This window comes from Halichoeres trimaculatus, unplaced genomic scaffold, assembly GCF_033239565.1.
Source record: "Halichoeres trimaculatus isolate MK-OKI-2021-1 unplaced genomic scaffold, fHalTri1.1 fHalTri1_scaffold_2, whole genome shotgun sequence".
Lineage (NCBI taxonomy): Eukaryota > Metazoa > Chordata > Actinopteri > Labriformes > Labridae > Halichoeres > Halichoeres trimaculatus.
Window position 1 is genome coordinate 9,506,953 of NW_027437180.1, and position 13,549 is coordinate 9,520,501.

The following is a 13,549-nucleotide window of genomic DNA, read 5'->3' on the forward strand; positions in this document are numbered from 1 at the left end:
AAGATTCTCAAGGCCTTAGAAAAATAGTTGAGGAGAACATTAAGATAGATGTAAAGGTTATTAATGAGCTCCCAGTTGGCATGGCAACCCCAGAAACAGCTACAGCGCACATCCAGCGTGTCTTTAATCATCTGAACACTTTCACTGACTGCATCCGTGTGTGTAAGTTATAACCACAGGAACAAAAATCCCATTGTAGATTTCTCTCCTACGTTATGTCTCCAGTCACACTCCGTCAGAGGTCAAGGCCAGATCTTTTATAATGATGTGTAAAATGATGTCAGCGGCTCACATCTCTCTCTTTGTGCTGTGCAGGGGTTCCAGTTACCCAAGCCACCAGAGCCCCCTGCTGTGGAAGCAGAGTACTACACCATAGCAGATTTCCAGTCCTCGATCTCTGATGGCATCAGTTTCCGTGGAGGACAAAAGGCTGATGTAAGAGGCCAAATTTACATGATCGTCACTGAGATGAGACAGTCAGGGCTCATTGAATATGTATGTTGATCGAGCGCTGATAGACTCATTGACTTGAAAGGCGAAGCAGTGAAGATTCAACCTTGAGATTTGTGTTTGAACGTGATGATGTCGACAGAATTTACTCTACAGGGGCTCGGGTGGAGAGATGATGATAACCCAGATACCATCGAGTGTTTTATCACTTCAACTTAAAGTTAGGTCAGCACCCCAATTCTGCTCAGTCTGTTATCTTTAAATCATAAATTGTCTGCAGAGGAATATTACAAACTGAGATCCAAGATCAGTTCTACAGGTGACACCAGATTAACCATCAGCAGGGAGTTAAAAAAGCCAAATCTATCCAAGCTTATGTTAAAAAACAATATTTCAGACAATGACATATCTGATTTCTATCATCAAATTGTGCCAGAGTATCAAAGAGAAAACTCCTGGAGTCAGACAAGTACTTAAAAAATCTCTGGAGCAGGTTAAATTCAGTTGAAGATTGTGGTAGAGATTTATTCTCCCCCACCAGACAAAGACGGCTGACACATCCCAAAAACCATGAGTCAACACTGCAGCAGAATAAAAAATATTGTTTGATTCCTGGATTATGTTGTACAACATTTGCCCTTGATGGGTATTCAGAAATTACATCCTGAGGGAATCTGATCAAGAGCATAGACTGTATAAAACATTGATGAAGCATCTGAGACGTCACTCGTCTGTTCCTGAAACCGTGAAATGAAGCCAATCTGCGGACGCAGCCACATTCCCTAGACTGAGAGTTTTTCGTAGAGCAGAGGGCGCCCGCCGGTCATGTGACCTGAGCTGTGCCTCTGATTGGAAAATCAAACGATCCCAATAACTTCTAAACCACAGAGATAGAAAAAAATTCACTCACTGTACAGTTTGTGCCGGGAGTGGAATCAGCATGTTGGACCCAAGCTGTATTTTGAACCAGGCTGTAAATATGCTTTTTAATGCTGTAAAAGTCTGTTTTTATGGCTGGGTGTGTACGTGACTTCTGGTCTTACTGCAGCCAGCCTTAAGCGGGTTCTCAACAAACAGCAACTTATGACACTTCTGCATAGGCTTCATTTTTACTAACCAGATGTTTCCCCTTGATCAAGAGGCCAAAAGCCACAAATACAGTACGGTGTATATTTAGGGACATCCAATTTCAGGTGTCAGACCTTGGAAGAATCAAGTCTCCTGAACCTTGACCAAACTACTTTAATATGGAACCATCTCAGAAAAACTTGTGACTTATATCTTAAGGTATTACACTTTCCCTTTGGTTTAGAATAAGAAACAAAGGCCTATGTTTTTTTTGTTTTGTTTGTCTAGTCCAAAGTTTGACACATTGATGGAGGTTTTCTGTAGAGCTGATTTCTGTCAGACACCTCACACTGAGAGAGACCCCAGGATGTTCCAAAATGTTCACCATAATACAGTCTTGTCATGTATTGATGACTTTCTCCTCACCTCTCAGAGTGCAGCCACAATGGTCTAAAGTTCAGTTTCTTTGGCCAGTGTGACCCCAAATGTGCCATGCTCAGGCACAGTTCACTTTACTGCTTTGGCCCATTTGAGGTGTGTTTCAGTGGCATGCACTTAAATGAATGCAAGCATGTGAACATGAGGTATGATCGCTGCCACCGCTTGGTCCAACACAACTTTACATAAGTCAAAAAGTCACTTAAGTTGTAGCTTTTATGTCTCATTGTGCTGACTCTGATAAGTTTGCACTACTTATAAACAGACATTTCACGATAGGGATGGGTACCTTTCACATCTGAAACGATACTGTACCGATGCCCGGTACCTGGTAATCGGTACCGGTACTCAACGGTACCAAGTTTCTGTACTTTTTTGTGTTTATGTGGTAAAAAATATCAATTTGTTTAATAATGAAATATAAAAAAAATCAATTTAACAAATTTATATATAAAACAAATCAATATATGACCTTGCAATGCTGTGTTCATGTCCAGCATGGAAAATCACCTACTTCTCCACTCCCTCACAGTCACAAGGATGCATTCAGGTACCTAAACATGGTACCTTTTGGTTTTACATGAATTGATACCTGGTACTTTTGACAGAATTCGGTCAGTACTAGTGCTGCACGATTTGGGGAAAAGGTGCGATTTGCGATTAGGTGGACAATATTGCGATTGCGATTGTGCTTGCGATTTAATAAAAAAAGTTGTGTCATGATGAGTCTACAGACTTGCTTGGTTATCATGGAGAAAAATCTGAATTGCATGTGCTGACATTGCGATTGCTATTGCGATTGCGATAACCTCTTTTGCGATTACGTAATTGCATGTGCTGACACTGGGATTGCGATTGCGATTGCGATTGCGATAATCGTGCAGCCCTAGTCGGTACCTATAAAAGTACCTAATTCGGTACCCATCCCTACTTCACGATGATGTGACTGGGCCATGTGACTGCCTCCAGTCTGGTTCTGGGGTAGTGTGAATGCATTCAGCAGGGAAAGGGGGGGCAATTGCTCTTGAGTATAGCATGATATGAATGGCCAGTGTGACCATGCCCTTTCCCCATTATACAGTTGAATGTCTTTGTTTTTAAACTCAAGGGACATAAATCAACCTGCAATGTATATTTTAAGAAAGATAAGGATGAATTATTGACCAGGTACAGAGGGTCAAAGCCTGCAACAACATGCATCAGACGTGTGTTTGATGCTGGATGTAGAACAGCACCACTGGGAGAAATACTACCACTACTAATAGCATTTTTCTTTCTGTCTCTTTGTACAGGTGATAGAGAAGAACCCTGGGGGCTGGTGGTACGTGCAGATTGGAGAGATGGAGGGCTGGGCCCCCTGCTCCTACATTGACAAGCGCAAAAAGCCAAACCTCAGCCGTCGGACCAGCACCCTGACCCGGCCTAAAGTCCCGCCTCCTGCTCCACCCGTCAAAAAACAAGATTCTGAAGAAACTCCTCAGCCTTCCTCTGTTCCTAAAGTTGCAGAGCCGCAGAGCAGGCCTGTGTATGAAGAGCCTGAATATGATGTCCCTGCTGTTGGATGTGAAGGGGAACCTGACACTGATTCCCTGAAGGACGAGCGCCCCCTGGATGTAAAGATCAGCAATGTGGTTAGTGATAAGTACCGCAGCTCTCCGCCTTCCTGTAAGGCCTCTACTCCTGTCTGCAAAGCATCCCCTGTTTTCACTCGTAGGAGAACCTCCTTCAGATCCGTGGAGGAGGTTTCAAAAGAGGAATGCATCTACGAAAATGATGGCTTCCGGCCAAGCGGTAGCATGGAAGGCACTGCAGTCAAAGGTGCAAGTGAGCCAAGTTCCCCCAGGATTTACCATTCCTCCACAGTACCGCGCAAACCCTCTGGATCCTCACCTTTAGCTGGTAGACCCATGAAGACCATGACACCAGAGATGACCAGGAGAAGCCAGACCCTGGGCAGACACATAGATATCAGCCTTAGGTCTCAAGACAACAGCCCCCACTCCTCATCTGACGAATTAACCAGAGGACCCAAGAAAGCTCCTGCCTTCAGCCGGGATGTGGAGCAAAGAATAGGCCAGAGCCCCTCAACCAGACCCAAGCCATCTGTCAGACCTAAACCACTCCTGACCAAATCAGAACCCCAAAGTCCAGAGAGGATGGACATCACCTCTCTGAGACGACAGCTGAGGCCTACAAGTCAGTTTCGCCATGGGCTAAAACCCACACGTGGAGAAGACTCTGAAACGGCTTCTGTAATCTCATCTGAGGATTCCATGTGTTCCCGCAGCACCTCAGACCTCTCCTCTGTTTACTCCAAAGGGAGCCGGGGGGACTCAGACGTAGAGGGCCCTAATCTCTACCGATCCCTGGATGCCTACAAAAAGGTCCAAGACTCTGAGATCAGCTTTCCTGCTGGGGTTGAGGTGGATGTTCTGGAGAAGCAGGAAAGTGGTTGGTGGTACATCCGTTGGGGATCAGAGGAAGGCTGGGCTCCTTCCTACTACCTAGAGCCTGTGAGACAAGCAGCTGATGGAGGCCGGGTGGACTCTGATGGGCATGGTAGCACTGGGAGTAAGTCCAACAGCCTGGAGAAGAATGAGCAGCACGTTTTAGCCCTCAACAACATCAACATCCAAGGGCTGAACCAGCAGCATCAAAGCCTGCGCAGGAACAGTCCACCAATTCCTTCGAAGCCTCCTGGTGGCTTCCAGAAGCCGTCAGGGATGGTTAACGGAGGTGTTCGGATGAGGAACGGGGTACGCCAGGTGGCAGTAAGGCCTCAGTCTGTATTTGTGACCACAACACAGCCACCAAAGGATGCACACTACATGACGGGATCCCTGAGGCGAAATGAATCGCTGGGCCGAAGCGATCACTACGGCTCTGGTTCTGCCACTCTCGGCGTGCGCAGAAACGCCTCCTTCAGCACAGTGCGACCACACGTGGTTGTTGAGAGTCAGACAAGGCCTGCAGAACGCACCAGCCTTGGGTCATCTGGGAGCGTGTTTAGTACAACCAACGTCCAGGACACCCTCAGCAGAGTTAACCAACGTAACGGCATCCCCGTGTCCACAGTCCGACCTAAGCCCATAGAGAAGAACCAACTGATCCACAACAACCTCGGCAGGGATGTGTATGTGTCCATCGCCGACTACCGCGGTGATGAGGAGACTATGGGATTCACTGAGGGCACCTGTTTGGAGGTTTTGGAAAGAAACCCTAACGGGTGGTGGTACTGCCAGGTGCAGGACAGCCTGCTCCCCCGCAAAGGCTGGGTCCCCTCCAACTACCTAGAGCGGAAAAAATGAAACCAGTCCCATTCCCCCTCCTCTCCCCTCCCCTCTCTCTCCTTTCTTTGATGTCTTCAAGGACATGGGCGGCATTGTTTCTTAAGAATGTGACCCACAATCTCCCGTAAGCAATATGTCCTTGAAAATGTAAATTTTTGAAAAGACTGTGTGTAAAAAGAAAGATGTTAAAAACGAAGGACACTTTTAGTGCTGGTTTACTAAAATGTATACAAAGAAGAGAGTTGAGATTTAAAATATTTTGGCTGGGAATGAGAGACAGGAATGTGGGATTGGTCACCCTTCAGTGAGGAAATCTGAGGAGGACTCTGTCTTAAAGATCTAAAACAGTATGAATGGGAGAGATAACCTCTTAAAGAGGTTTGCATCATGTAAACAGAAGTTGAGCAGGGTAATGGCTATGCTTGGTCCTGCCCATCACTGACTATGATGGCCAATAAGTGCCTTTTGTGTTTTAGTTCACCTGTACGGAGGTCCTAAATGGTGGATGGCAAAACATTAAATCAACCAAATCTTCTAAGAGTGCCATAGATGGATGAACACCACCAAAATCTTTCTGTAACTTATAAAGAGCTCCACCATGGAGAGAACATACAGTCAAATGGAGCCGAAAAATTAGATCTGGAGTGCTCGAAACGGTCCAACAAGATTTAATCTCCAGAATCTTCAGAGAGCTTGTTCATTTCAAGCCACAAGTCATAAAGCAAACTAAAACATCCTGTTAATCATGTTATTGAGTTTTGTTTCATTATGTTTCATGTCTTGTGTTAATTAAAGTCGTCTTTAGAGAATTATTTCCGCTCCCTTGTTACATCAGCTTCAAGCAACAGCTGAAAATTTGGAGAAGAAAAAGCTACAGCCTCCTTTCTTGTATCCAACATTTGACAATTTAAACAGGAAGTGCTCGGGTTTGAAGAATTTTCAGTTTAGGTTCCTCAAGAAAAAAAATCTTGTCCACATTGTTAAAACCCAGATGTAAATATCTGGAGGGATAAAAGTCTGAAAAACCTGTCAACTTGAACGTTCCGTCGGACAGCTAACTACATCTCGGCAGGTAATAATGTTAAGAAAAACAAAGAAACAACCAGTTTACAAAGTTTTGGATTTGGACTAATAATGTGAATTATTACAATAATCATCTTTGTACATTTAATGGTATTTTTTTAGAGCTTAAACATTTTGTCTGACGTACAAATATGTTGAGATATTGGAAATATAGTGTAGTTAAATCACAAGGTCATATTTTGCTCATAATCTGATCAAAGTGAAGGGAATTTTTGAAATGTATTCCTCTCAGCACCTGGAGGCTCTTCATTCTTTAACTAGCTAAAAGAAACAAAGTGGAAATAACATTTAATATAAAAATATTTGATTTTTAGTTAAAATGTCTTGCTTTTAAAGATAGCATGTGCTAGATTTAGTTAAATTCAAATTTAAACCTCTTTAAATATTGAGATAAGGTTGGAGGTTTTGATAATCTAAATCCAAATCAAATGGCTGATGTTCAAGAGTGCTGAAATAGTTTCCTAGAGACCAGTGGGAGTTCTCTGCGTGAGGCTGAACACTAACCTTCATTATGTTTCTGCTGGACAGTATCATAGTATTATACTAAGTACAGTACCTGCTAGATCGCAGTTATCTATTTAGAGAAGCCTATTTGTTTTTGTTTATTTTGTCCTGTTGATTTGTTTCTTTGTGATCACACAGTGGCAATAATGAGGAAAGAAGTGGTTCTGTTTTGTGGATTAGTGCACTTTAAACCTGCTTTAAGGTGCAGTAATGTAAAGATGCAGTCCATACTCAGCATGCTATTTATTTAATAACTTTTGTTACTATTTAATAACTATTTTTTTCTCACCTCATGTGAGAGGTGACACTGTCAGTGACAGTTTGAGTAGAATTGGAGAAACAGAGACCTCTAGTGGGCGGCAAAAGGTACTACAACTTGAAACGTGCCCCATCTACGAGGCTTACAAGCCATACTACCTCAGTGCAATAAGAAATGCACTGCTGGACAGTGAGTCTCAACAATGACTGTAAACAAAAAGAATCAAGAATTTTTTATTTTCTTTCTTTTTTTTCAAAGGAAAATTCAAAGTGCAGCTAAAACTTTTTTGTAGCACAGGTTTTTTTTATTGGGCAATTTTTATTTTCTTATTTTTAAAATTAAAATAGTCTTTTTTTCTGTGCTGTGTTCTGCAACTTTAGCAAATCATGGGCTCTTCCTTCACCTTTATTGTTCTTTACATAATGCCTGATTTATGTGTATTTATTACAAATAGTTTTACATCTCATCATGGTTTGGCATCTGCATTATTCCCTCATCAGAATAACCCACCTTAGCTTGAAACAGATTATATTTATTGACTGTTTCGACTTTTACCTAAATATGCAAAATGCAGACTCTATCCATGTGACATGTGGATGGGCATTTAAAGTTTTTGTCATCAATTCCATAAATGACGAACAGAAAAAAAAGAAAGTAGAAAAAAAAGTTTTACGACCAGTAAATTCAAAACAAACCTTTGGATGCTGATGTTTGCTGCCAGGCAGCGAAGCCCCGACTCATCCAGACGAAGGCATTATGTAAATGTGTTGAATCACTTTAAACATTTTGCTCCAGCACACATTATTATTGCATATTGCTTTGTTTGATCAAGATGAATTCACTCGGCTGAAATAGCGAGGGAATTGTTCTGTGACAAGCATACATTTAGCTTTCTTGTATCTGTCTTTGCTTCTCCCCCTTATTTTCCTTTTTTTATTTTTTGTCAAATTCTGAAATGTACCCGTGAGGAAATGTGCAATAGATAAGAAACCCATCAAGCTTCAAGAAGGTCACACAAGGTCCAGGAGGATTGTGAACAATGCCATTACATCTGTTGGGAGTCAAAGTTGCCAGTCAAACTGCCAGTCATGAGCTTTTACCATCCGTTGGAGTGTATCATTTTTGAAAGAGCAGATGTGAGAGGCCGTGTAACTCATCGGACCAAAGCAGTACTTTGAGACATCTCATTATCCCCTGACGTACGTGACGGACTTGAGGATCTGTGCTCCTCCTGCTGGGGATCAGCAGTGGACAGCATGAATGAATGGCATGGCAGAAACCTGCTGACCCAGTCTGTATCGACTTTACAGCCACCTGAGGTCTTCTTCACAGACGGAGAGTTACGTGCCCATCATCCGGGGCCTCGCCGGCCCTGCTCTGAGCTGTCACATTCGTGCCTGAATGGAATTTTGATAGTTTCTTATTTTTGTGTTGTTGTTTTTTCTCTTTCTGTTCTTTTTCGTTTCCCTCTGGAGTGTGTCCTCTCTGCGCCCACGCAGACACCTCTCTAGACTTTTACTCCACCGTCATAAAAACTAGAGCCCAGCTTTTCCCTCAACAAACAACGTCAGAGGAGACGTGGAACCGTTGGCAGAGACACGTGGGCCGGGGAGTGTCTGCAGTTAACAAGACACCCGGAGACAAATCCTTCAGGTCATTTCTGTTCAATCCATCAACTTCCAGGTCGTTTGCCAAAAATAGAAAAACCTTTATTTTTGTCTCTGCTGAGCCTCACACAGGCCTGATTCATGTGGTGCAGGTGGACACGTCATCTTGGTAGAGTCTTCTGGACTCTGCTGATGTTTTTGTAGTAAATAATCCAGATTTTACCCAGAGTTGGATAAGAATATTTGATACCACTCTTTTATTTAGAATAACTATTGTTGAAGACAACATCTGCTGCAATATGTGTTTTAAATCTGAGTTGAGGAGGCACCAGCACAACCAGAGGCCAGTCCTCCAGTTTGCAGCTCACTCTTCTATTGTGCAAACTCTAAAATTTTAAGATATTTCAGAGCTGGGATATTCAAAAAAAGAAGCTAGAGCCAGCAGGCATGCAGTTTGGCTTGACATGAAGACTGAGAGACCAAAGAGGCCAGCAAGCTTGGCTCTGCAAAAACAAAATTATCCCAGTTTATCACATTTACAACCAACATCCTGTTTAAAAACACATCAGCACTGAACAACAAACTCACAAAACTCATACAATATGTCGTTCTTACTCTCAGAATGAATCCCAATCCCAATTGTCACTCTTTCCCTCCCCCTTCATCTTATCCCTTCCCTTTTGGCCTTTTGTTTTTAAGGGACAAGGAGAAAGGGTGACAACACGCCCATGAGAAACGAGACGTCACTCGATCACCCCTAAACGCTCGCTGGCTGTGTCGCAGGTAGAACGACTGTTTATTCACTTCCAAACCAAACTAATTTTTACAAAGTGAGGATAAACCAACATCAGCAAACAGACTTCACTACCATGTACTGCATTACATGAGTGATGAGACAGGTTAGGTGTGAAAAGCAAACTTTAAGTGAACGTTACGCCATTCAGAAGCTGTATTATGTAGCTTCTGAATACTGTAACATTCCGGTCAGACAAGATTCTTGAAATTGCTGAGCATCAAACAACCAACTAGCTAAACTCTTATAATAGTTTTTACCCTCAGAATGAATCAAAAGTAGGTCCAATCCCAATAGTCACTATTTACCTCCCCCTTTGTCTACCCCTTCCCCTTGGCCCTCTGTTTTGAGAGTTTTTAGCTGTCTAATCATTCATGAAATGCAGTTTATTGTAGTGACGTCTGTTTGCTGTGAATTTATCCCCCTGGTCTGACATCAGTGTAGCTATTATTAGTGATAGCTGGAGCTAAAGCAGCGTTAGCTATAAAAAGTAATTTCGAAATACAACCAACAATTCAATATTTGGCTAATTTTTGTATGTTGTAGCAAGGGATTGGATATCTAAAAGAAATATGGCTATCATGGGAAATTTTTCATACCACTTGGCTTCGGGTGAGGTCTCAGTCCGTCTTCATTTCAAGGGCCGTGTAGCCTTTTCTCTTCACCTTATGGAGAATTGGGACAACCCTTTACTAAATGTAAATGCGCAAAACCAAGGTGCCAAGGGGTAGATTTAGGATTGGCCCTGAGGCCCCGTTTACACGACGTTTCATCTAAAAACGCTGAAACGCAGTGAAAAAAATCTGCGTTTACACAGAAACGCCACTGAAAGTGCTGTAGTAAGCATGCCAGGCCTGTAGTCGGCGCTATAAGTGTCTTGACCAGATGCCGCTTTTGGGAGATCTCCACCAAAATAGAGTAGAGTTGGTCATTTGGTGTATCAGGGACCACTAAGTGCAAAAGTGGAGTAATAGGTGCTCATTTTGTTGAAAGACAGTCAGCAGATTGAGCAGCACAAGCACAACATGGTAGTCCGCAATGAGCATAACAATGGTACTGTTGTCCTGTTGTAAGCGCTTTTCAAAAGTTTGAGCTTAGGTCGCCTGAAACACCGTTTCCGTGTCAACGCAAGGCTGAAACTCAACAAAACTTTTGCGTTTGACCCTAAAACCGTTGTTGTATAAACGGCCTCTCAGTGTGTGTAAAAAAACAGGAATATTTGGTGATTTCTCAATCAGCACTCTCACTGGTGAAGCAAAACTGAACTAATGAGATGAGAACTTCCTGTAGATCATAAATCTGATCCTGCATCGCCAAGTTTTAACGTCTGAAACTTCAACTACTCCAGTTTTTGCTGGTCTTTCATTGAATACAGAAGCTCATGGGGCTGGCACTGCTTTGTTTTTTTCTGCAGACTGTAGATAAATGTGTCTGAAAAGAGCCAGGCCTGCTGTTAACGCTCCTATCCAGTCTTTGTGCTAAGCTAGGCTAACTACCTCAAGGCTCCACTTCTCTAACGTGATAGTGGTATCAATCTTCTTATCTTACTCGACCATGAAAGCATATTTCCCAAATTGTTCGTCTATCGCCATCGGCAGCAATCCGTTCAGCCCATCTCAGCCAAAGTGCTCTAAACGCTGCGAGCGTCCACATGGCAGAACTGAAATGGGATTGGTGGAGGTAATATTTCTGCATTCCACCTGCACCACTCAGCGTGCACACACACCAACACACACACACTTTGTGATGATGAGGAGTCATTCATGCCAGAGAGAATAAATGAGTTTCCTGACATATTCCTGAAGGTCAGCCGGGTGAGACAGCTCCACTGCAGCAGAATCCTGTTTTATCCTTCGCCCTTTTTTTATTTTAACAAATGGACAGCACCTCCCAAGCGTGAAGCACCTTAAGCTCTGTAATCCCAAACACTAGCTGCTGCCATAGCATATTCTTCTCCCTCTCCGCTCTCTAGTCCTCTTTCTGTCCCCTGCCACGCATTTCCATTCCTCTGTTTCCTCCTCACAGCCGAGCCGAGTCTATTCCTGGTGAAATGATTGAGATATCCATGCAGGTTTTTCCGGCGTGCGTTAGTGTGTGTGTGGTTTTTATGCATGATGAGATGAGTTGTTTGCAGGTGCACTCATGAGAAAAGAATCGGGAGGTCAAGGAGGAGGTTTGAGAGAGGAGAATGCAGAGAGACATGAGATGGATCAGATAGTGGATTCTTGGAGACAAGGTGAGAGCGAGGTGAGAGGAGCTGCGCTTTGATAGGAGACAGATGAAAGACCAGCGAGCATCGCTTCCACCATGACAACGATGAAAAATCATTTTGTCCAACTGCTTCTCCCCCATACCTGATCATCTCTCTGCTGCCAAACAAGAGCTCAGAAACCTCATCATCCCAAACAATCTTTTAATTGTGGCTCCTTCACCAAAAACTTCAAGTTTCAGCAGGAGACGAATAAGTTCACACTCCGGCAGCTTCTGTCATCTCGCTCTCCATCCATAGAATAACTTAAGATCTGATCCTGCGTCTGATTTTAACTTCTTTGCCGTCAGTGTCTTCAGATGTTCTGTAGCCCTGAGGGTGTGAGAGTTGAGTTGGGTGTTGGAAAAGTTTTTTTCTTTTATTTTATTTTTTTAAACGAGAAGAAAAGAAATGGATTCTCTGTTTTTATTTAATTATTTTTGCCACTTTTCTTTGAGCTTTGTATAAGAATATCGTTGAATGTTGCACCTGATTTGAAAGGTTTAGTCATGTCTAATGAAACAAGTTTTAATTCATAATTGGAAGAAATCAAAGCGTTCAGAAGCGAGCGGCACCCAGCTCTGGAAGAGAGTGATTGCTGCTGTTAATAAAGGCGGAGGTTTGATCGACGGAAGCGCAGGTTTGATAAGAAAGTTTGAGAAAGTGTGTGGGAGCAGGAGGGAGGTATTTAAGGGAATGATTTTTGTAGGTTTTAATTAATATCTAGTTTTTGTGTGAGTGAAAGAGAAAGGAAAAAGACAAAGCTGCAGGACTTTTCAATTCCAGAGCCTGTGAATCAGAGGATGCTGATTATTTATGTCATTCTTAAAAAACTTCCTCACAGAGTCGCAGTTGTTTGACGCGCCAGCGGGCATCAGCGGGCATCAGCGGGAGCTGTCTCCAAGCTCCAGAGAGGAAAAAATAAAGGCTGTGTCGAGGAACGAGGCGTGCAGCTGTGTCTCTGTGGCACTTTTTCTTTGTCTCTGTTTGAATCCCTGTTTCTAATTAGCACAACAGTGTGTCTTAATTAACCTTAAGCCTGTCAGAGGATGCTCCAGCGCTAACAGCTTCCTTATGAAGGACACTGAGGACGCTGCCACTTGGTGTGGCAGCTTCAGAGAGTGACTGCTTTGGATGTAGATGAGGTGGGTTTATGAGGAGGTGGGGTTTGTTTTGGTCACAGTTAAGGAGAAGAGTTGTCGTCACCCTGCTGTGGAGAGCTGCGTGCTAAAAAAACAGACAGACAGAAAATTGACACCAACAAGCTCTTGATCTGTAAATTCTGACAAAACCATCCGTTACCAGCATGTCTGAACAAACTCAAACAACAGGCCTCGAGTTGGACCAAAGGAGGTGCTATTCTTTTCTTTTCTTTTTTATCACCATGGTTGTTATTGCAAATTGTGTTTCATTCAACTTCTTTCAAACCTTTTGTTTTCAAAAGACATGCCATGAGAAAGTGAAGGAAGAAGGCTTTTTTTTTTATTATTATCATCGCTGCAAATGTCAGTGAGTCATCCCGTTGATGAGTCATCTGCCCACCAAGTCATACGTGGTGACGGAGAACACTAAGTGTTCACATCCTAACAACGCTTTACATCAGAGGGTGGGGAAGATGTGAAAAGAAAGCAAAGCGTCTCTGCTCTGATGAAAGTCGTGTGCATCCCTTTTGAAAACAGGACATTTTCTTATCTACCCTTTTATTTTGACAAACCCTTTTTTCTTTTTTTGTATCTTGTACATGTTTACATTGTATCTCGCATTGCCCAAAAGAGAAAAATATTAAATGTATTATCTTTGTTGTTTAAA

The 13,549-nt window shown here is 42.9% G+C and overlaps 1 protein-coding gene across 3 annotated transcripts in view; it reads left to right on the forward strand.

Annotated features, from left to right (window-relative positions):
- Positions 1–13,549, forward strand: part of sh3pxd2aa (SH3 and PX domains 2Aa) — a 205,289-nt gene extending 191,740 nt beyond the window's left edge. For all 3 annotated transcript variants that reach the window (XM_074684204.1, XM_074684189.1, XM_074684197.1), the window contains 2 exons: positions 316–435; positions 3,249–13,549. In XM_074684204.1, coding sequence (XP_074540305.1) covers positions 316–435; positions 3,249–5,264 — 2,136 coding nt within the window. In that variant the 3' untranslated portion in view covers positions 5,265–13,549. The remainder of the gene's footprint in view (positions 1–315; positions 436–3,248) is intronic.